At 35.7% G+C, this 24,947-nt stretch overlaps 1 protein-coding gene across 3 annotated transcripts in view; it reads left to right on the top strand.

Moving 5' to 3' along the window:
* Nucleotides 1-24,947, top strand: part of Mdfic (MyoD family inhibitor domain containing) — an 85,805-nt gene that overhangs the window by 38,671 nt on the left and 22,187 nt on the right. For all 3 annotated transcript variants that reach the window (XM_046422465.2, XM_046422464.2, XM_046422463.2), the window contains one exon: nt 15,650-15,928. In XM_046422465.2, the coding sequence (XP_046278421.1) occupies nt 15,650-15,928 (279 nt within the window). The remainder of the gene's footprint in view (nt 1-15,649; nt 15,929-24,947) is intronic.

A 24,947-nucleotide genomic window follows, 5' to 3' on the forward strand; every position in this document is an offset into this window, starting at 1 on the left:
TGACTTCTGGTCAGTTACACTGAGATTGGTCTTGTAAATGAATAATTTATTATGGAAATGGCTTATATGGTAAAGGAGCACAATATCTGGAAGAATATTGCCAGGAAGGTTTATGGAAACACATTCTATGATTTTTTTCAAGTATATTTTTTAATGTTTAAAATTTGAAGAAATCAATAAGTATCCACTCTCAAGGACAGTATGTGATTTCCTTAGCAACACTGGCTCCATTCAGGGGTGCAAAGGTGCCAAGGGAGGTCTGTTGTGCTTCAGGGCACTGCCTGTGCTCTTATTCTGCTTGAAACCCTTACTTCTTTGCTTTATGAGGTCCCTTCCCCTTCTGGTCTCTGTTGGAATGCCACTTGCAGCTCCTCAAACTAAAATATATTTCCTCGTTATTCTTTCTACCAGTACCACTTTTCCTTTGTAGCAGTTATCATAATTTTAAGCTGTATATTTTATTCATTATTTATTTACATATTCAATGTATTTTTTTCACCTCTGTTTAACTTTGTCTGGTATATAGTAGATATACAATTAAGTATTATTTCATAGCATAAAGAAAACACAATTCTGCTTATAATGGGCATTTCCACTCTGTGTTTATCTTTTTTAAATTTTTTTTGTTGGTTCTTTTTAGTTAAGTATAACATTAAGATATATTCTGATATAGTCAAAAAAATATGCAATAGAATTTGCCTTATTCAGTTCCCTCACCCCCTCACCCCCTCCTACTTCCTCGTACTCCTCTCTTTCTCTCTACTGACATTTCTGAAATTTATTTATAGTGTTTTTTTAAAGTTAGTGTTATGCGGATATACTTGATGTTGGGATTCATCGTCCTATACTCATGTATGTACATACAGAAATTTGGTCAGATTCATTCTGTTGTTTTTTCCTTTTCCAATCCTTTCTTCCTTTCCTCAACCCCCTTCATCTACTCTGTTGATCTTTCCAGTATTTTGAAGAAATTCCCTCTCCTTTTTTTTTCTCCCCATTTTCTTTTTCTTTCTGGCTAAAACGTCTTTGTGGTTTCAGTTTTGTTATTGGCTCCAGTTATTATTTATTGTGTCTTGTCTACTCTTGAAATACACAGTGATATGCTAATATTGATGAAAATTAATATGAAGTTCCTGGTGATGAATAAATTTGACACTTTGTTTTTCTAGTTCATTTGAATTAGAAATCATAGTAAGGCTTACAAGATACAAAACACATATGGGATGGTTGTGCAGCTTTGAAGGATGCAAATTGTAGGAGAAATTGTATATAGCTAGCATGGGGAATATGAGAAAATGATGAGATGTGAGATGGAGACAATATTCCAAAGGGTTTAGTGAAGTTGTGATTTTATCCTGGAGCTTAAATAAGTAGTAAAACTTTCATATAAGACATTAATATAAAGAGATAGACTACTTTTGTTTTATTTTTTAGAAAAACTATTTTGTATAGTGATGGGTAAGATGGGCTGGAGGAGAATATCTAGAGACAGAAAGCTCTGTTTAGGAGCTATGGTAACCCAGGTAAGATATAACAAAAATTTAAACCATTGCTGGCCAGGGAGATGGGGGAGGGAGGAGGGATAGGGAGCAGAATTGTCATTTGGGAGGCGCACAGCAGAAGGGCTTACTGAGTCAGTAGGTGACAGGTGGTTTGGGATGAGCAGAGAAGAACAAAATTTGTAATCTGAGGTTGTCTTTCAGATGTGTTCTCTTTCTCTTTCACACACATTGTCTTTTCTTGATCTCTCATTCTGTTGTATCTTCTCCTATTTTATTGTCCCCTCCCACCAGTTTATCCTTTCTTTTTCACATTTAGTTTTGCTTTTATTTTTCCCTTAGAGTACTTTCATTAAAATTTTTTCCAAGAAGAACATACCTCTGTACAAGGTTGCTTCATATAATATTTTTTTCTATAAGCATGCTCTGAAAGGATGCTCTACTTAAAGAGAATGTTTTAAGATCAAAGTCTGTAGATTTATCGAAAGTTACTTTCGTGTTTTACACCTTCACCAGATGTTACTGAGTCACTGAAAATAAGGGATGATAAAATTCCAGAATTTTATAAATGAAAACAATCTTTTGAACAAAGTTAGAAAATAAATTCAGTTTCATATATTATTTATTGGTTGCAACAAAATTAGTTCTTCAAAATGTCATAGATAATGTTAGTGTTCTGTATTTCAAAGTAAATTCCCCAAACTAAGAGGTGATTTTTGAGTGCTACTGGTCTTGGCTGTGCTGAAATGTAATGTGTCATTGTCTCTGGTTTGATTGGGAGGGTTCACCGGCATTGTGCTCATTTTGATGTCTTATCGGGGGGCGGGGGGGGGGGGAACAAACTGAGTGATGCCGTTTTAGCATAGTTATTTTCCGTATCTTTGGAACCTTGACTTTAGTGATATTAAACTGTGAAATTAATAATACTGGAACTCCCCTGTCTTGTTATTTGAGATGATAAATGTCCCTAAACTCTATGAGAACAGGTCTTTCATTGTACGTTTGTCCCCTGTAATAGCCCTTGTCCCTGGAACAGTGCCTGGCACCATAATATTTAAGGATGAATATGTTAAAGTTGCTTATTATAGCCAGTTTTCACCTTGACATAATAAGTGATTTTTGAATGACAAAATTAGAGAAATAAACATCTGTGTAAATGTTCTCAACAATGTGAATCTTTAAACATGTTCAATTAGTTTGTTACTCTGTGTATTAGCCAATTGCTAATGCTAATGTTTTGAGTATCCAGTGATTAAACATTCTCTCAATATATTGATAAAGATGTGAAGCTAAAATTAAGATGCAGGCCCCCCTAAATCAGCCACTCCCCCAATTGAAAGCAGCCCTATAAAGGATGTAAGACTTTAATCTCAGGAGATGAGATGAAAATAATAAGGAAATAGTTATATTTTTATTTCTTCATTTACATATTGAATTTTTTTATTACATTTATGCTAGAATCTGCTAAAGAGAAGTTAGAATTCATAAACCTGAATCTGCTTCTACAAGTCTGAGAAACTTCATTGCACTGTTTTTCGGGATGTTGTTGTTAGGCTATGTGGAACAAACAGCTGGTTCATCATCTCTTTATGAAGGAAACTTGCCAGGATCTTCTGCAGGGGCTGGGCAGGATTAGGACTTTGCTGGTCTTTGAGTCAGTTCTTAGAACTCTACTTTCAGTCCTAAATTTTCAAATTGTATCAGAGAAAACATTATCTATAATGAGACTGTTGTTGGAAATAAAGCCCAAAGCTTTCCTTTTCTCGGACCATGTTTTAAGCAATTCTATTGAGGATCTCCTACTAGCCCCTACTCACCAATGAACTTAAAGAGTTTCAAGCTCTATTAAAGATTTTGGAGAGTTCATAATAATGGAATTTGCTTTTCTCCCGATTTATTTTGTGGAAGCCACCAGAAATAAAGTGTACTTCTTAATTGTTCAGTTAAAAATGTGTAGTTTCCTTTACCAAATTGCAATTCTCCTAACTAGAACTTCATTTGCATTTCTACTGCCCTAATCTCAAAGACACACCATTTTTGCTTGTACATTAAGTTGAATTAGCTTTTATTATAGGAGGAGAAAAATCACTTTTAGGTATATAATTTGGCTCTGACTTTTCTTATACTGGTTTCAAAAAGGTTACTTAACTATTTTTTTGATGCATTTCTCTACACATCCCACAATATCAGTAACTGAATCTTTAATTCCCTTGTTATAACAGAAAGAATTTCTTGAATTCTTGCTACAGTTCCACCATCCTCATATTATGCTTTTACAGCAATTCCCTAGACTCATGGAGGTGAAGGATGAAGTTTATAATGGTACTGAATACCAAACTGTTGCTTGATTTATTCAGGAAGGTTGTTATATGCTGGGATCAAGTGACAGCTTAAAAGCTAGTATAATTCATCATCATCAGTTAATTTTCACTGGGTGTCCACTGGGTGCTAAACATCATACAAGGCTCTTTGTCAGCATGTATGTGCCTGATAAGGTTGATGGAATTCTAAGAATATGGAATCTTGTCCTTAAGGAACTCTCTGTGCTATGAATTAGGCAAGTCAGCAAATACATGGTGTTGTCAAGCTCTGTGTACAAAATGTCTGTAACTAAAAACTCTTTATTTTTGCAAACGTTTCTTGTCAGTAAATTAAGACAGCATTCTCATTAATATCTATATTGCCACCAGGAGAAAGGAATGTTGGATAGACCAAGCATAGGTGATAAATCTGGTCCTGTCCTTGACTTACCAGCACATGTTTATTCTTGTGTAGACAAGTGGATGTTTTTCTCCATACATGAGAGTTCACATTGTTTTTACCTAATGAGATTCAGTTACCTCTCTCACAAACATAGATGTACTTTGTATTTCCCCAGTAAGAGACAACTCAAAGCCATATCCAGATGATGCATATAGAGACAGTGTCATGTTGTTCCACAGACCTCTAAGTGATGTATTATTTCTCCTCTGAAATGACTCAGAAATCTACCCTAGATCATATCTGGATGTCACTCCTCATGTTCCTGCAACATAGGTCTTAAAGCATATCTGTATAATAGTGTAATAAGAGAACCACAGTGTAAACCTAAAGTAAGTGCTCATTTAGGGAATATACAATATTCTGCTGGTTAGGGATGGTGTGGAAGACGGTATGATCAGGGTCTAGCCTATGCTCTCATTGTTGAATTTCTTCCCTGATCTTGGCCTGAGTTCTGTGGCCAGCAGATTTGTTGTCTGCAGGACTTTCTGCTAAGAAGCTTTCCCTTGTTTGATGTCCTTCATGACCACCTTTGAGAAAAGGAAGAGTCCCTTGAAAGAGCCTCCACAGTTCTCCTCTAGTAGGTAACAAGGATTTAGGCTTAGGCATTATCTCAGGGTAGAATAATCACATGTCTTTAGTATAATTTCTTTAATGTTTTTGTTGCTTGTTTATCAGTTGCTTTTTTTTTTTTTTTGGAGGTGTCAGTGGAAGAGACTCCATTTTCTGATAACTGTCACCAAAGGAGTCCCTAATGATCTTTGACTCCTATACCTTGCCTTGCCACTTTGGAATTCTGGATTCTCCCAACTACCTCAGTCCCCATTGAATGGTTTCCTGTTATCTTCTCTGTTTCTGTGGGTGGTGAGGCTTTTCCCTGGTGTTATTCTTCCCTGGGCTTTGTGTCTTCTGAGTGATCTGCAAGGGATTAGGGAGAGATTTAAGACAGCCTGGAGTTCTAGGATCCCACAGTTCTTTCTCCTCCCTAACATCCCTATTCCATTTTACAGCACTTTCATTAGCACACCTAAATTGAGACAGTAGCAAATAATTTGCTGGTGTTTAGCTAACATACATGATTATCTGAATTTTAGCCATCTCAGATTGTGAGCTGCCAGGACTGTTGCTGGAGGTTGTACATCTGTGAATTGCACAGAAGCATTTTGGGTCTGAACTCACCAGAGTTTGTACTCTGACTTGGGTGGATTTTTGAAATTTGTCTATGTAGAAGGATGTGCTGTTTTCGATTTACACAGTAACCAACTTATTTGCATGTCATTAGCAATAGCTGTGTTGCTTACAGGTGAAACATCTTTTAATAAAGTTGCCTGCTTTTGCTAGTTGCCTTTCACCTTGGACAATTAAGAGTTTTTTGTTTTATTGTTATGATTACTGAAGGTTGTAAGAAGTCCAATATACCAGTCCATGAGCCATTTTCTGCAAAGTACCCTTACATTCTATCTTCAACATACACAAGATCTGCATCCTAAGAACCAATGGCAGCTACTACTTTAGTACTATTTGGAATTGACTATTGATTATTCAGCCAGGATGGAGGGATCTCTTTCTGCCCCCATTCTTGCCTTTTCTTAGCTGACTTCACATTTCAACAATATACTCTTAATGCAGATTTTGATGTTGGTTCAGAGTTCTTAGTTTCAAGTATTTTGGCTTGTATCCTTGCCTTGTCTGGGGGTGTGCATAGCATAAAGAAGATAAAGAGACCCCAAAATGGGCTGGGTCTAGGACCTAGATCACAAGGCAATTCTGCATGGTCCAAATGTCAACATTGACACCTATGTGCTGCATGCTTCCTGATGGCAGGTCTTCTTACGTTTGTTGTGGACCTTGCATGCCATGCTCAGCATGGAAATCCTCCAGGTAAATCCTGAAGTTTTATATATGTGAAGTTTTTGGTTTATACTTTATCGTTCCCACCAATTTCAACTATTATCTGCTCGGATTTTACTGAAAGGTATATCTCTTGATGTTTGTAGATGCTGAATTTGGTTAAAAAAAAAGTATTTCTGAATTGTTATTTAAGATTATAATATTTGAATAATCCTATCCCATTGTGATAGACTTCCAGGGACTTCTTAAAATTATTATTTAAAAATAAATACAAATAGTGATTAAAAAATCTTTATGGTGAAACATAAAAAAAATTGAAGAAATGTTTTTCAGATAGTCTGGAGACCAAATAAAGTAGTAGCTAGCTGTTCTGTACTTATGGCCTTGCTCTTGCTTTTAGAATTCAGATTAAAACTTCTGTTTATTGAGACATATTCAAACAATAGTAGGGCTTTTCAAACTTCCGCTTGTCCATGAATCGATTCTTTAAGAAACCAAAGAGATATCTTTTTTAAAATCCTTTTCTTTAACAATCACAGATGTATTTGTCCTGAATATTCCCATTATGACCTATTAGAAAACTCAGCAGTGAGTCTTATAACCAAATGAAGGCATTATTCCCTGTAAAGCTTATGTCTTATAAAAATTCTGTATGTGAAATGGATTTTAGAAAGATCATACACTTAATGCCAATTTTTTATTGAATTAATTTTTTTTATGATACAGAAACACTAGGCTATTTCTTCTGAAAAATACTTATAAACACATCTGAATTTATTTATTTAGTTATATTCATTATACAATTACAAGTAATTACAGGCAGAGATCATTTTTATCAGTTGACTCGAATGATGGAAATACCTTCTGAGTCAGAGAGCAATGAGATAACAGAACCTAATACTGTCTTACCATGAGATTATATGAGAAACAGTATGATATGTTTTGAGATTCTCTCTCTCTCTCTTTCTTAGCACGCATACAAACGCATGCGCATACACACACACACACACACACATATATCTGGTAGATGACTATCCATATGAAACCTGATACTTAAACTGAATATATTCTGTTCTCAAATCCATGAGTGATGGACTCATATTATCCAGATAAGTTAGCTAGAAACCATGATAGATCATAAGGCCAAATTTGTCATTCATTTGAAGATAAAAGCAAGCATTAGGGATAAAACTATGCTAAGAGCCAATATAGTAGAGGTTTTTGATCTTCATTGATGTAGGGTCTGTGGCATTTTTAGTAATACATACACATTTTAAAGGAAATGCCAATGTATTCTTTAAAAATTGTTATTTTTAAATTTCTTTTCTATCAAGTTGTGGTTTTTCAGAAAAATGCAAAATAACGTTACATATTTATTTGAAACATCTTTATTTGCAAAGAGGTTTGAGGTTGATTTATAGGAAAATGAAGAATTAGAAACACAGTAACATAGACTTAAAAAATAAAGCCAAATAGTAAACCAGAAAGAAATGGGAAGAAATTATGTAGGGAAGGGAAAAACAAGGGTCTGAGATTGGAAAGTCAGGCCTCTCCAAAGACCCACCAGGATCTATCACTCTCTCTCACTTTGTAAGTGAAGGTCAGAATGCCCCTAAGGAGTGAAGTTACTCTCTTAAGACCAAAGAACTAGAAAATTCTGACTCTGGAAGTCAAACTCTAGTTTGTCATGTTTGAAGTCTATACATGTCCCATGATCTGTTTTTACCAGGATCTTATTTTAGGGAACCTCTAGCAGTCATGAACATTAGCCCTTCCATAAAAGAGACCAACTTATCTCAGGTATCCTGGGACTGATCTGGTTTTAAAACTGATTTCCTTGTTCCAAGACATCTCTTAGTCCTGTGCAAACTGGAATGGCTGATCATCCTTCCTTATAAAAATGTGATGGGATTTGATGTAATTGTCTTCAAATGGCAAACTAAGACTGAGATGGCTACTTTTCCTATAGAACTACATGATCACATTACTGTATCTTAGCAATAGTCCCATGTTATATTGTAAAAATTGCTTTTTTAAGATTAGTCACAGGGGATGTGTTGAACAGGGTCTTTCTACAGCTACTGATAGATTATTTCTATTGCGAGCAGACCTTCACTTAAAGATTTCTTCATTGTGAAAAACTGGTGTGTTTGGAGTCATTTGAGCTATGGACCATTTATATATATTACACAGATATTCATTGTACATACTGTTAACAGGCCTTAGTAGAAGCTGCTAATGTTTTATAAGGCATCCCAGTGTTCACTGTCACTTTAGTAGGATGAGAGTTAACTTTTTATGTAACTATGGGAGATGAGCATTCTGGGTCAGTGGGAGGCTCTGCTCCCTGCTGCTATACAGATCCTTCTGTTTGGTCTCTTCAACCTCCCTTAAGAAATTTGCCTTAGCTGTGGTCAAAGCTGGGTTGCTGCCAAGTACAAAAAAGAAAGCCATGGAGAAGGCACACCCAAACCTTAAGGCCCAGGCCCAGAAGTGGCAGAAATAAGTTTCTCATTCCTTCAGTGGGAACATGGGTACATGAAGCTAATGTCAAGACTGGAAAATAGGATTAGCCATCTGCACTGGACAACGGGGGAAATGGATTTTGGTAAAAGCTTGCCAGTCTCCTCCTGCAGGCATAATTTAAATACGCTTAAGAATTTTCTAATTTTTTTTTTTTTTTTTTTTTTTTATGAAATGCAGAAAAACGATTGCCTCTCCAAACAACTTTTAACATTCTCTCTTTTTGTCTGAGATAGTAGTACCTCCCATTGCCACTTGGTGATTTCTTTGATAATAGTGTAAACTGAATTCATGTTAAGGATGACGTAAGATGTGATAAAATCTTGAAAAATTCCCTCCATTCTATGAGGATTTGTTTCTCAGGAATTGATTGGGATCCTCAAATTGATTACTGTTGCAGAAAAGCTCAGAATTCCGGAATATATTTTGATATGTTAAATATATCCATTAAATAAAAGGAAGATGGAAAATGGGATATATGACGAGAGTGCAAAAGCTCAAGAGTTAAGTGAAAATTTTTAGAAGACCCTGGGAGGGGAACAAAGGAGACATTATAGTAAATACCAGGTGCCTGCAGACTGTGTTAAGTAATAGCCTAGAAGTTCACCTTGGGCATCCAACTGATGAAAAAGTGGGGCATTAGCACATTTATATTAGTTGATTTTAGCCTAAATTTACTTTATGGAGCAATAAAAAGCTAATGTAGTTTTATCATAAGAGTCCTATTGGAGCAATGTTTTATCTTTTTAAAGCTGTTGTATATACATGCATATTTTAATGTATATCAAATTTAATATGCCATATTGTATATGTGAGATGCTATTTTTACGTATACATTCATATATATGTTTATATATAATGTCTACCTTTCTTCTGAGTGTGGGGAGTATATGTGCATGCGATGTATATATGTATGTGTGCTTGTCCCATAGAAATCATATAATAACATAATACTGGGCACCCAGTAAAAACTCAGTAACTATCCCTGGGAAAAGTAATTTAGACTTACTCCAAATCATCTCCCCCTTCATTTTCTATATTGTCCATTCTCTTGATGACAATTTTAAATCCTAAGCATTTAGTTTTATTTTTCCTATGTGTACATCAACCACTTAAGCTTACAAAGTGGCATGAGAATCCTTTTGTAATTTTATTAAATCTGACTTTTATAAAGAGACTAGTGACTGAAGATGATTTGCACAGGTTAATAGATTATATGCCAAAGCAAAATGTTGCTTTGTGTTGCTATACCAGTGGCTGTAGTTTCAAGTATAGTTATTACTAGTTAGAATATCACCTGTATTTAAAAAAATATATATCAAAAGAAGTTCATGCTATTGACTCATTTACTCTCATATTTATTCTTCTTATTGAAAATCACCAGACCTAATTCTATTGGTCTCCTTCCTGATTGAAAACATTTGAATCTAGAAAGCACAGCATTTCTTAAGACATTTGTAACTATTCATCATGGATATTAAAATTACAATCATACTGCATTGTGTGAGCAATGATTTTTTTAAAAAACTCTTTACACATATGGGAAGCAGGTGACCAATGCTCTCCAGGTTTGAAGATGCTGAATGTTCTTATAACTGGTATTTGAAATTTTGATGTTATTGCATTCGTTACTGAATATCAAGAATACATTTTTCCCTCGTATAGAGTAAATTTGAAATGGGGTCTTTTGTAGAAGCACCCGTCCTGTTTAGAGTGATATAACAGATTCTGAATGTTCACATATCAAACAAAATGCTGGCTTTCTGTAGAAAAGAGGTGTCAAAAAGTTTCTTTGTACCTTTAACGCATGTGATTATGTAGTACAAAATGCAGAGTTTGTAAAATTTCTTGAATATACAGGCAAAAAAAAATGAATAATTCAAAACAACTCATAAGTTCTACATTCTATTGTCCCTTTATAACGCAGGCAGAAGATAGCAAGGCGCTCCCAATAGAGCTGAATTTGCACAAGTTACACCTCTGAAAATGCCAGATGGTCTATGGTCTACTTTTGAGAGCTGTCACATATGTAAAGATTTGAAAAAAGAAAGACAGCTGAATGAGAGCAGTGGATCATTAAAGGGAGAGCGAGGGTCCCTAGGCATCACTTGTGTTTTAAGAAGCATTGTGTCATTCCCATATTAACGTGCTTTTTCTCTTTCTTTTTTTTTTTTAAAGCCATACACAACTTCTACACAAATAAGGAAAAGAAATCTGTTTCAAACCAAATAGTTGTGGTTTAATTGCTCAGACGGTTTTGTTCTTTATTTGAAAATGAAAGCATGTTTCCTACATGGTTGTAATTGTAATTTTACTGTTACCTTGAAATCATACCATGAAAAATGATCAACCAAGTTAATTTAATGTCTGTTGAGACAACTAATATAACTAGGATTTATCCAGTTTCCATTTCACTTACTACACACATCTGGCAAAATTATTCAACTAAAAAAATGTTTTAATGTTAAAAAATGGAGTAAGGAGGTAATTTTGGGTACCTTATCATAAGATAAACCACACTAAAAGCAATTAGGTGACAGTGAAACAGAAATTATGTACTATCATTTATCTGCCAACAGAAATAGAGGTTGTTTTCAAGATTGAAATGTAGGTAAATAATTAAGGATATCACTTCAGCCATACTCAGTAATTTGCAAGGAGTCTATTTTGATAGTAGAAAAAGGTCAAATTTGTCAATTTTAAAATTTGGTGGCAAGACACAGTTGCCTTTTACCACTTTTATTTTTATTTATGGAGAATGTTTAACTCTTACACTAATAATTCTGAGTTATCTTGGATTATGGAATATGATGGGACAGTTTTGATTGATGAGGACTCTCCCTAGCATTGACCAATGACATTTCAATTTAGCCAAGTTCTCAGATTACTTAAATCATTCTTCTGAGGGGAAAAAAAAATGGCCTGAAACATTTCATATATTTGGGGAGATTACTAGAAAGTGCTCTAAAAAGAACACCAAATGAGGTTTAAATGCCTTCTTTGGCATCCTTTTAAATACATATGCATAACTAGCTTTAGGTTCAATAGCAGTCATTAGGATGTCATTCCGGTTGATACAAGAAGTTACAGCAGTAGCAAATTAATCTCTAAATCAAACAATTGCACATCCGTAAGAAACAGAGCTCCTGTTTTAGAAGGCTTGATTGCAGATTTTGGTCATGAGAAGGATCATGCAGCTGCTTAACAGAGAGCAAGCTTTTCTTCTGTTTCTTTTCATTCCATTTTAAGAGAAAAGTATTTTGGTATCTTTTATGACCATTACTTTGAGTATTCTCAAATATTTACTTTTTTACACAATTATTCCCCTTGTTTATCAAAATAGAACTGAAAAACTATAAGAGGATTTCATATATTAGTTTTATAAATCAGGTATTAAGGTTAATAGGCTTGGTATGAAAGCGTGCTTTTTCTGGCTAAACAACAATGATGTTTTTTTCTGGAAGTATTGCACATTTGTGAGTAGAGTATTTTGATATGTTAAAACGCTTTTCTTCAGGGTAGGATGAAGACTTAGGATATGTGAATAAGTACTGAAGGGAAAAATGGTGTGCCAAAGACTCACTCAAGTACATACTTCTTTTGTGTGTCAAAAAATATGTACCAAGTCTTAGCTAGTCGGGACAATAATCAGATAGCTTTGCATGTGATATTTTTTCTAACTTGAGTAGTTCTTTGTTGTCACATGTGATTTACATTTCATAATTGTTCATTATCATAAGCAGTCTAATTCAAAAAGCAGCTTTGGACTTTGGAATACCCAGAAATTATGGAATAATAAATGTTGACATTGAATATTTTTGTTCTTACTGATTTTTGTTGTTGTTGTTGTTGAAAAGCTGTGATTTATGACTTTGCTTAAGATCTACTCAATCAAATTACAGGTTGATTTTTTCTATATTTGTAATTGGTGCATTACAATTATATGTAATGGTGAGATTTGCTGCTACATATTTGTATATGCACACAACATAATAACTTTTCATCAATATCTTTCCCCGGTATTTCCTCTTTCCCTTCTCTCCTCCCTCCCCTAGTCCCTTTCCTCTAGTTTGCTGATCTTTCTGCTACTTATTTATAGTTTTTTAAATTAGTGTCTTGTAATGTAAAGATTTCCTGTGGTATATTCATATATGTACATAAGAAAGTTAGATCAGATTCATTCCACTGCCTTCCTCCATTCCATCCTTCCTTCCTTCCTTTAATTCCCCTTTGTCTACTCCACTGATCTTTCCTCTATTCTCTTTTTTTATATCCCACAATGTTATTTTGGATTAGTTTCTACATATCAGAGAAAACATTTGAATTTGACTTTTTGGGACTGGCTTATTTCACTTAGCATAATAGACTCCTCTTCTACCCATTTACCTACAAATGCCAAAATGCTATTCTTTATGGCTGAGTAATACTCCATTGTGTATATATACCACATCTTATTTATCTATTCATTTGTTAAAGAGCACCTAGGACACCTCCACAGTTTAGCTACTGTGAATTGTACTGCTATAAACATTGATGTCATTGCGTCACTGTAGTATGCTGATTTTAAATCTTTTGAATATTTGAATATATATATATATATATATATATATATATATATATATATATATACACACCAAGGAATAGGAGAGCTAGGTCAAATTATGGTTCCATTCCTAGTTTTCTGAGGAATATGCATACTGCTTTCTGGAGTGGTTGTACCGAACAGCAATGTATGAGTATATCTTTTCCCCCACATCCTCGCCAACATTTATTGCTACTTGTATTCTTGATAATCACCATTCTCACTGGAGCCAGATGAAATCTCAGTGTAGTTTTAATTTGCATTTGTTTAATTGCTAGAGATGTTGAATATTTTGTCATATATTTGTTGACCATTTGTATTTTCTTTGAGAAGTGTCTATTTAGTTCCTTTGCCTATTTATTGATGGTTACTTGTTTGGGGGGGTGTTAAGGTTTTTGAGTTCTTTGTATATCCTGGATATTAGTGCCCTATGTGAGGAGCAGGAGGCAAAGACATTTTCTCATTCTGTAGGCTCTCTCTTCAGAGCTCTTGATTGTTTCCTTTGCTATGAAGAAGAGCTTTCTAATTCAATGCTATATCACTTATTTATTTTTTATTTTACTTCTTGTACTTTAGGAGTCTTGTTAAGGAAGTCATTTCCTGAGCCAACCTGTTGGAGTGTTGGACCTACATTTTCTTCTAGTAGTTGCACTGGTCTTTTAGGAAGTGAACACCAGAGCCTGCACCCCACTGCCAAGGCCAAAAAACTCTGCCTCTCCAATGACTGGAGGGTCTCCACTTCCCTCGTGTGGCTGACACCTTGCATTGGTAACTTTCTGAATGCAAGCGTGGCAGCTCGTATATCTGCCTGTAGCTACTGAGGTGTCATGGAATGCGATACAGGAATTTACCAAAATCTGTATGTTCAGTAATGCTGGTAGCACAAACAGATATTCACCATTTTTGTTTCATTTTCATTATTCAAAGAAGTAAATTCACTTGTCCTTCTAAGTGTCATGTTATTAAAACGGTCTCTGATATTTTCACTATAAATGTTCTGCTTTTCATATGTTGGTATTTACTGTATCTGGAATTTTTGTGTATGAGGCACAATGCACATGAATGTGCATCTACCTGCATGTTTGGAGTTGACTGTTCCATTGGTTTATCTGTCTGTGCCTGGTCAAACGCCACACCATGATTTCATACCAAGATGTCATATCTAATAATTAAGTTTCACTATCCTCTTTGTCTTCCTTAAAATTTACTGGTGGTTCTTGACTCCTCTTCTTTATTTTTGGATCAGCTTTTCCATTTCCATAAACAAACTTGTTAGGAATGTTAATAGGAATTTCATTAACTAAATAAACTGGGAAGAATTAACATATCAATAGAATTCACATACTTATACTCACTCCTTTTATTTGAGTCTATTTTATGCTTTTCAGTAATGTTTTGTCATTTTTTTACCATAAAAATCTCTGCCCACTTTTTCTTAGTGTAATTATAGACATTTAACAGGCTTACTTTTTTTGTGGGGGGGAAGGGGAGGATCTTTTTTTCTTTCTTTTTTCTATTGCCAGGGTAAAGAGTAAATTTTCTTGTATATTTCTTGATTGGCTACTGTTGGCGTATTGAAACATTGTTGATTTTTATGTGGTTGATCCTACATCCTGCATAAATCTGGCTAAATTCTTAATTTTTTTTGAAAGTATAGTTTTTAAAGAATATTCCAGAACATTTGAGTCTGTGCACATCTCCACAATATTGTTTCTTCCTTTCCAGAATGCAGACCTATTCCCCCCCACCCTTATTGATTGCTTATGCAGGGAATTCAGTGCCCTGTTGCCTAGGAGGGGTGAGTGGGCATTCTTAGCTGGGTGCTGACCTGAATCACAGTATTTCTAACTGCCAATGTTGTTTCAGTTTAAAGGATTTCTCTTGTTTTCCTTACTTTTCATAAACTGTTTATTTTAAAATCAAATTAATGAATAAATATAGAAAAGATTTTCTTCTCAAGGTTTTAGAATTAAAAAATGAAGAATATATTCCTCTTTTTATTGTTCAGGTTCACATCCTGAATTCATTGTTCCATTCATTTCAAAAGATAATTGAATAGTTTATCATTATTAGGAGTATCTGGATAATACCAATGTGTCTACAGTGCCCAAAGAGGGTCCTACATTTAGAAAAGGTTCAACTTTTGCTGAATGAATCCTGATTTACTTTTTCATAGTTTTGACTTCTTAAATATCTTCTAGAAATACCAACAACAATATGGTTTTTCTGCTTGACTTTTTATATCCTTGTATAAAGTGCTCCCACTTTTCCTTTTTTGATCTTTCTTTCTTCTCTCTCTCTCTCTCTCTCTTTGGTTTTTAGTTTTAGTATCATGAGTAAAACCTCAAATCTTGATGAGGGAATGCATGTTTGTGATTGTAAAATAGTAATTTCTTTTCTGATATAGATACACTTTTCCTGTGTTTTAATTTAGCCCAACCTCAACGCTTGCCCCAGCTGCAGACTTCAGCACAGGAACCTAGAGAGGAGGAAATAGTCAATATGAAGAACGGAGGCCACACGAGTCTGAGCAACGGAAATGGAATTCACCATGGGGCCAAACATGCATCTGCAGATAATCACAAACTTTCAGCTCCTGTTTCCCAAAAAGTGCATAGAAAAATTCAATCCAGCTTGTCTGTAAACAATGATATCAGTAAGAAGAGTAAAGTAAACGCTGTCTTTTCCCAAAAGACAGGTTCTTCACCTGAAGGTAAGTGTGAGAAAGATGCATACTGCATTTGACCCCATGTAAATCATATTCACTGGTACTTATTTGATCAAGCAATCATGATTGAAAATTCTTGTCTATTCCTCAAACAACAAATTTGGTAAGATGCTACTTCAGTTCTTCAAAGGAAAGTACAGGATACAAGGAAGAATGGAAAGCTGAAACCCTGCTTTTAGACTATCATCTTCTAGAGCGAGTAGTCATTACTTTAACTATAACTGCTATCTTTTTTTAATGCCACATTTAAAAATATGAATATAACATTTTGGTGGCATATATAAGTGTGTGTGAGTATCTTTTTCCGTTCTTGATGCAATATGTTATTCTGTACTGTACAGATAAGATTACCTGCCTGTATTTTTGTCTTGCAAATCGGTTCTTAAATATGCAAAGCTGAAATGAGAAAAAGTTGGGGTAATTTCTTGCCCTTCTCAGGGAGAAGACCAGCTGATCTATGTCCCTTGCTGACTGTCTTCAGTCTCCCTGCTGCTATCACCCTGCCTACACCCCTCCCTCTCCTTTCCCTGCCCCATTCAACCTCACTGTGCTCCTCCCTTAGTTCCTCCCTTTTACATACTTGGGCTGTGCTCTTTGATGCCTGATACAGATACACTTTTGTTGGTCTGCAGAGCTAGTTATTACTTCTCTGGTTTTACCTCATCCTGCTGTTGGCTGAGTTAAAGTCATGTTAAATACTATGTACCTGAGAGAGTTTTTCTTTACTATAGAACAAATTCATATGAAGACGATTAACCTGCACACACTTTTTATATGGTTCATTGTATCATATCAAAGAAAGTTCTCCATATTAAGATACCAAATTTCTCCCAGGTTATCCATGGTCCTGTGCTTTTCTTCCTTTCTCCCGTTAGTGGTTCTTGGGAATCTAAAACCTTGAATCTGTCATATATATTTGGCATACATGTATATGTGTGTATGTGTCTGAGCACATGTGCATTGCACCTTTTGGTGTGTTCATGCTTATTCCCTATACCTTTTTATTTTAATTGCCATGAAATTCAAAATAAAGAGAATTCTATGAGATTCCTCTGTGAAGTTGCCCATGCCTTTTCATGGAGATAAATTGAGTTGTAAATAGAAAATTGTATTGAGAGTCACCTGTAATAAGTGGGAGAAAATGATATTACATTTTGGCTACAGGTGTCTTAAACTCAACTGAGGCAAAGTGTTAGATTGATCAAATGATATGATAATAAATGGTCTGCATAGTTCCAGGTCAGTGACACTACTTTCCAAACTAATTAGATTGAAAGGGACATGATTGACATTTTAAAATGAGTTTGACATGTAAGCCGCATGGTCATCTCTGAAGTATAGGTAGGCTGTTAACTAAACTGGCTCTCCGAGGAGTTGGAAAGGCGATGCAATTTTCTTTAGAGGATCTTCACTTCTCAGTGATTGGGTGAAATAATTGAATGCAATTGAAATCTACTTGTTTTATACATTTGAATTTACTTATTACCTCCCTAGCCTCTTATTTTTCCATTTGATATTTACTTATTTTAGTATTAAAGAATGATAACATTTGCATATCAGTCCAACTTGAAATGGGTTATGGAATTTTTCATTATTGCTTGCTTTTAATATCATGTCTGAATTTATTTCTAATGTAAGAATGCAGCTTCGTAAGTAACACATGAAGGAGGATGAAAATCAACATTATAGAAACAAAATACAGTTCTACTCTTCCTCTCCCTCTCCCTCTTTTGACCCATACCCTCCATCTTGCCCTCTTCTCCTTTTCTCTGACCCTCACTCTTACTTATGACTGACCACAAAGATCTGGTTAAGGAGATTCCTTTGTGATCTGCTCTTATCACAAAAGAACATTCCAGATTGAGTTGGGGCATAAGGAGTATGAAAAAAGAAATGAAGGTGTCTAAATATATTGTATAAAGTCCAAACCAGATCTTTACTGTTTGGGTATAGAATTTAGTCAGTTATAAGTTTATTTTGTGATTACCTGAATCTCAACTAAAATTCTATTGGCCTGTTTCATATTTTCTCAAAGTTAAATATCTTCATGATTTTTGCTATTTTTAAGGTTATGCTTTAAATTTTTGTTATTTCTTTTGAATTTCAATTTTGAAGTTAAAATTTGTTCTCTGTCAATGTGCTATAATAACAGAGTAATCAAATAAATAAATAATTTGCTGGGCTGATAGATGACATATTAAAAGGAAACACATCACTAAGTAGCTGTGGGGGACTTGGTTCTTCAGGGCCTGCTTTTTCTACAAAACAAAGGGTTTTGATTAGATAAGTTTTAAAATTAAGTTTGGCTCGGGGATTTTGTGATTTTTCTTTCACAGCAAAAGTGCTTTGCTCTCGGGACAGGTCTCTTGCTCTACAGAATATTCAGTCCCTAGATGAGAAACCATCTAAGACATGCAGTGCAGATAGGGGCAATGGCAGAGACAGTTTTGATGAACTGGAATGGTACCTGATTTCAGGAGGCCTGTGGGTCTGAATAGGATGTCGTGAACAGGTTTGATTTGTTGCATGTATGAAAATGAAAATGTTGAATTGGGTCTCTGTCCTTTTAAAATGTAATGACAATGGGAAGATTTAATGGCTAGACATTTCACAGTTTTGTGTTTTCCTGTTTCACTTTTTCCTTAAGTCTTCATCATCTGTTCCTGCTGTTTTGAAGCAAGTAAGCAAACAAATTGCAAAATAATATTAAGTGAGAATATCAAACGTGGCCCACCAATCAGGTCCACTTTGATAATATATTTTATTTTTGGTCACATGGTACTTATGAATTTTGTGTTGCATATAAAAAATATTGACCATTTGAGGGCCATCTTTCTTGTTCAGAGGATGGAATAAACTTATTTAATTCTTTCAAAGTGATTCATTAAGAACAGAGTGGCCTCCCTGACTAAGTGTGGAAAGCCCTATTAGGGTGTGGGCCTATTGTTTGTATACAGGGAAGGATTGAAGAAGCCACATAATTGAGTGTGTAAGCTGTTGAGATATTTTAATATGTCTTTGTGGGTTACCTAAGGCCTGCCTGGGCGCCAACATGCTTGCCCTTGGTTAGACTCTGGAAGCTGTGTTGGTCCGTGTAGTAAGAAAATGGCATCTATGTACCAGAAATGGTTCCACCTGCCTTGCTCATATGGAATCACTTAGTCCTCCCAATAGCACTGCCATTCTGTGAACTGCATGTAAGTATCAAAGTATAAGTGAGGAAACTGAGGCACAGAGGGCTTCATGGAAGCCACTGAAGTCAAGTAGTACAAAGTAAAACTGTGATTTAAAAGCAGACATTCTGTCTCCATAGCCCATGCTCCTAAACATTATGATATTTGGTTTATTAAAGTTGTCTGAGAAAAGGTAAAGTACTGGCCATGGCAAGGTCATATCAGATGTTACTGGTGATATAGCTGTGGACCAGGAAGGGAGCCACTGTGTATATATGTTTGCCTTCTTTTTTTGTGTGTGTGTGTGATACTGGAGATTGAACCCAGGGCCTTATGCATTTGAAGAAAGCACTTTACCACTGAGCTACTTCCCCAACCGCTGTGTCTGCCTTCTTGAAGCTCTTCTTCTGAATATTTGAAAAACAACTCTCACACCTGCATTCTCTATTGTTTTTCTTCCCTTCTAGACTGTCTATTCCTGAAAATGTTGAATTGGGTCTCTGAGTCCTTTTTTTTTTTTTAATTTCAAAGTGGCACCAAGTATAATAGCTTCACAGAGTTTCCTATGAGTTAACAAGTAATATAATACTGTATTCCAGACCACTTTATCCTGTTCTTCCTTGAAACCAGAACTGGAAAATGAAATATGTGCTCATATTCACTGAATTTTTTTTTTAAAGTTTCTTTTTTGCACTAGAGGAAAAAAATACTCGTGGGAAAATACTGCACATTTTACTAAAAGGTTATTAAATTAGTAGATCTCTACTTGTTTTGTATAATTAAATATTTTCATACATACTTAAATTTTCCGATTGCATCACCCAGGTGGAGAGTTTTAAGACTAAATGTGTAAGATTCTTGACCTTTGAAATAATTATAGTATAATTTAGTATCATATAATATTCAAATTGCCAAGGGTTTTCATTAGACTCTAAGACATTTTTCTTATCATAGAAATGGTAAATTCTAATACGTTTTAGGCGTGCCATTTATAGCTATATAGTTTTGTAAAAATTAGCTTTCAACAAAAATATTTTTCAAAGAGATTTTGTACTTTTCAGGAATCCCTGATAGTTTATTCTCCATACGTGGTAGTCTAGATTTAGTATTTAAAGAGAAATATGTATCCAGTTTTAACATATTGCTGACCATAAATTCTGAACTGGACAGTGAAGAGCTCCCTATATGTAGCAGTGATTGGGGTCATCTCATTTTTAGTCACATAGAGGCTGTGGTCTAGTCCCTAAAACACAGATTCTAGAACCAGTCTGCTTAGATTCACATATTAACTTTACAGACCAGTGATGTGTCCCTGGAAGGCTACTTAATTCAACTCTCTGTGCCTCAGTGTCTTATCTGTAACATGGGAATATCTTCCCTACCTCCCTCATAGTGTTGTTATGAAGCAGAATTGGGTTGAGGCTGTGCAGTGCTTAGAACACATGCTCACCAAGCTGAAGTATTCATTAAGTCTTGGCTGCTGTTATGATCATCATTATTAAGAAGCCGAGAGGGGGCAGAAATGTGAGCTTCCTGGAAAAGGCAGTGCCCAGATGGGGACCAGAAAAATAAGGAGGGCTTATGATAGGGAGTGGAGGGGAGAGATAAGTGTTCAAGGGTAAAAGAGCTTGAAGAATTAATGTTTTGTTTTGGAAAACCATTAAAATAGTTTTCTATTGCTGAGAAATTGAATTAGGAGAGATGAGACTTGGAAAGGAAGGTCAGTCCATAAGCAGCCAGGGAAGCCCTGTTGTTTTGAAGCGACAGCCAAGGCCTGCATGATTTCTCTGAAGGACATCATTTTATATCCTCACACACTGGTTTGAGAAATTATGTTGTCTTTTCTCTTCATAATAGAACAATTCCAGTTATATAGAATAACTAGAATAACAATTCTATTATAATAGAACAATTCCATATAGAACAATTGCAGTTATATAGAACCCCAGGTGCCTTCTTCCTTGTAGCAAAAAAACTGTGGTTTATTAACACCTGCACTCTGATGGCCTTGACAGTCTTCTTGTACTTTAGTAACAAACTGTTACCATAAGTAAAATGAGGACTTGGGCTTAGACTTGCTGAACTTGGAGAACTATCAAGCTCTTCTGGAGGCATATGGACCTATGGGTGGACTGAAGCCCAGTCCTTGCTCTACTGGTTCTTTCTGCTGTCTTTTCTCTACACTGCTCTTAGTTTCTCACCTCTATGACCTTTCTTCTATTTCATCTCCTATTTAGGCCCCTCCTCCTCCCCTCTCAGTGCATGTCTCCTTGCATTCAGGCAGTTTTCCACAGTGAACCAGAGGTAGGGCCAGTAGGAGGGGTGCAGCCATGATCCTGTAGACACTGTCACTCACCAGTCAGGTTATCTCTTTATTCTTTTTATTCATAAAAAGTCATAAAACCAGGGGAAACAAAGTTAGAAAGGTATAAAATTGAGTGGTCCTTAGTTTCAGCAGAATCTTATATTCATTTTTTGCCCCATTAAAAAAAAAAGAAGCCTCAGTTTTGCGTATGATTGCAGAAATACTAGTATTTTAGTGGAAGTAGAGTAGGACTCCATATATGATCAGAGTATTATCATCAAGGCTTTCAGAAGCAAATTTTCAGTGACTTTGGCAAGATATAGCAATGCATTCCTCCAAATAGTTCATTTGTCTGGATGATATTTTGTTTTGTTCTGTTCTGTTTTCTCAGGCACAGTGTCTTCCATTCCATGAGAATAATGGTGTGGGAGAAAGGCTGAGAATTATACTTTCCAATGCAATATTTGCCAGTCCTGTGGAAAATAAGATTTTAACAAAGTTCACTGTTCAGCCAACATACTAGATGGAATGGCAGAAATTCAACAAGTTTGTGTGTGTGTGTGTGTGTATAGAAGTACACATAAGCAAAGTAGACAATGTCAAAGTATAAATCATTCTGCACATGTAAGTCTTCGCTTTTTGTTTGCTTGAAATATTTAATCAGCTTTCCTAAAAAATTAAAGCAATTATCAGGAGTATTTACAAATCGCAAGTGTTTCTATAGAGCCGAAAGTAAACATTTAAATACACTTCCTTTAGTGTTCAGGAAAATAGTTTAATGATGTAATTTGGACTTTCATACTCATCCATTTGATGAAGAGCAAAGAAAAGATTGACAGGATTCTGAAATGTATATAATTTAATGTTGAAACATAAAGATACTCAAAATATGCCTCAACTCTCAGACATTTTTTCTTATAACAGCCAAGGGCTTTGCAGACCATCTTAAGAGATGGAAGCTGTTCAGCTATGTATGGACTCCACCTGCTGCACTTTTGATTTTTGGTTTTGTAGGCAAGCTGTCATAGACTATTTCTCTAATGGTTTGAATTAACTTAACATTCACTCACGGGATGGGTGGGGAGGAAATTAAACAATGGCGATACAGATAGATTGGCCAGGAAGCTTTAGGGTGTGGGGTGCTTCAGTGAAGAGACTGTTTAGAATCAGGGAATAATAATAAGCTAAATGGAAAGAATTGAGTAAATCTGTGACCCTATTTTTTAATGCAGTGGTGATGGAAACTGTAGCTTTTTTTTTTTTTTTTTTTTTAATGTGAAACAGCACTATACAGGTACAGCAGCAAGTTGACTTTCAGTCCCCCAAAGTGTTGCTACCTACTGGCAGTAGTGGACCTGAAAATTGAATGAGGGGTCTGGCCCAGCATGAATTCTAGACAAAACTGGAAAAATAGTCAGATATGCATATTGAGTAAGACTGTTATTAATATTCCAGTTAAATTAGGTGGGAAAGTGACTGGAAATTAAGAAATCAGGAAGAACAGCTGAAGCAAATTGATAGCTGATCATGAGTTGCTTCAGAATCATTCAATTTGAAATGATCAACACAGTCTAAGAAGAGTGCTCCAAAATACCTTTGGAAATATACTATTAGACCTTGGGAGAAGTTTCAGAACCAAGCATACTTATTGATATTTGTTCTCAAAGAGGAAGTATTTTAAATGATACATCTTAAGATTTCTCAAATAGGTATTTAAGAGAAAAGGTCAAGTGGCTGAGATCTGAGTGACTCAGGGGTCACTGGAGGGCAGCCAGTTTGGTGGGATAGGAGAATGGGCCCCACATGCAGGCTTGGAAGGCAATCCCATGTAAAGTTCAGGCTTTTTCTCAGGAGGTGAGGTCAGATAGAAAGTAAATCTAAGACCACACCGACAGGGTAGCCTTGGGAAGAGGTCAGGGTGCAAAGAGAGGAGGAAGATTATTTGGCTGAGAGGAAACAGTAAGAAAGGTAAAAAGAGAAGCAAACCTGAGCATGGTGTCAGGGAGGCTTGGGAAAAAGGTTTTAAGGAAAGGAAGGGGACAGTGCTAAAGTGCACAAGATATTGTTGACAGGTTCAGTAAGATTAGCTCTGAAATAATTCTGTTGTGTTTAACATCATGGCCATCACTTAGTGTACTTATTAAGAACCATTTTCTTGGAGAAGCCAGAATGACGTGGGCTATTGAATGTCAGGAAACACGTTGATGACAACACTTCTAGAAATGCCAAATTCCAGAGCAGAAGTGAGGGAGCTTGTGTTAGGTTGATTTTTTTTTTTTTTTAACATTGCTGTTATTCTTGTTGTTTGTTTATAGTATTTTTGTTTCAAGATGGGAAAGATTTGTGCGTGTTTACATTTGGATGGAAAAGATCCAGGAGAGAGAAAAAGGTTGAGAGAAATAATGAGACCTTTTTGACAAGCCAGCTTACAGGTCCTTTAGAGTTTAGACCTCAAGTTCTGTACACTGAACTATGGTGAATGTGCAGAGCTGAGCCACGAGAGAAGCATTTGCTGAGCTGTTGACCTCAGTGGCTCTGCTCTGCTCTGTATGGATTGTTATGGTTGGTTAATCTTAGAAGACTTCTGAGTAATTTCTATGGAATGACTTGGTATGAGGAAATGTAACCTTTGGGGATTAAAGAGCTGCTCTCAAGTCCCTACTCCCACCTCATTCCAGGAGCATTAATTGCCTTTGAATGGAAGGCATTGACAGGGCCTTATGATTCTCAAGTTCCTCATTTCTGAGTTTTGTGTTTTGGACCACAAATCGATAGAGGTTGATAGCTTCTTATACTTTTTACATTCATAAAGTCCTCAGTTGAATTCACTCAGAGCTTTTGTATATAATGTAGTATCAGAAATAGAAATAGAACATTAATAGGTAAACACATAGGATTATGAAAGTATAGAAACAATGAGTAAGGAACCTATTTTAGCCAGCTTTTTCTTGTTGTGATCAAAATGTATGATAAGAGCAAATTAAAGGAAGAAAGATTTATTTTGGCTCACAATTTCAGAGATCTCTGTCAGATTGACCAACTCTATTCTCTGGGCCTGAGGTGAGACAGAACATCATGGAAGGGCATGGCTGAGGAGAGCTGCTGAATTCATGATGGGCAGGAAGAAGAGAGAGAGGGATAGTGTGCAAGGAGCCAGAAACAAGATGTAGTCCCCAAGGGCATACCCCTATTTCTTCAAGCCATGTTCCATTTACCTACAGTTATCACCCACAGTTCATTCAGCTGTCATTGTATTAATCCTATAAATGAATTAATGCATTGATAAGGTCAGAGCCCCGGTCATTGCCTAAAAGCTTCATCTCTGAGCCTGGTTGCACTGGGGATTACACAGTTTCCCAAGTTTTTAAGAAAGGAAAGAAAATGTTGTTAGCACCTGTTTTATTTTTAGAAGTTAACTAAAGAGATTGGGTGCTTTCAGATCGAAGGAATCAAATGTTTCAAAGAAGTGATCAGTTAACATGTGCCTAATGAACCTCTGTAAGGTTTTTGATTTTGAGATAAGAAG

This window comes from Marmota monax, unplaced genomic scaffold, assembly GCF_021218885.2.
Source record: "Marmota monax isolate L192 unplaced genomic scaffold, Marmota_monax_Labrador192_F-V1.1 WCK01_AAM20220418_F8-fsc00027, whole genome shotgun sequence".
NCBI lineage: Eukaryota > Metazoa > Chordata > Mammalia > Rodentia > Sciuridae > Marmota > Marmota monax.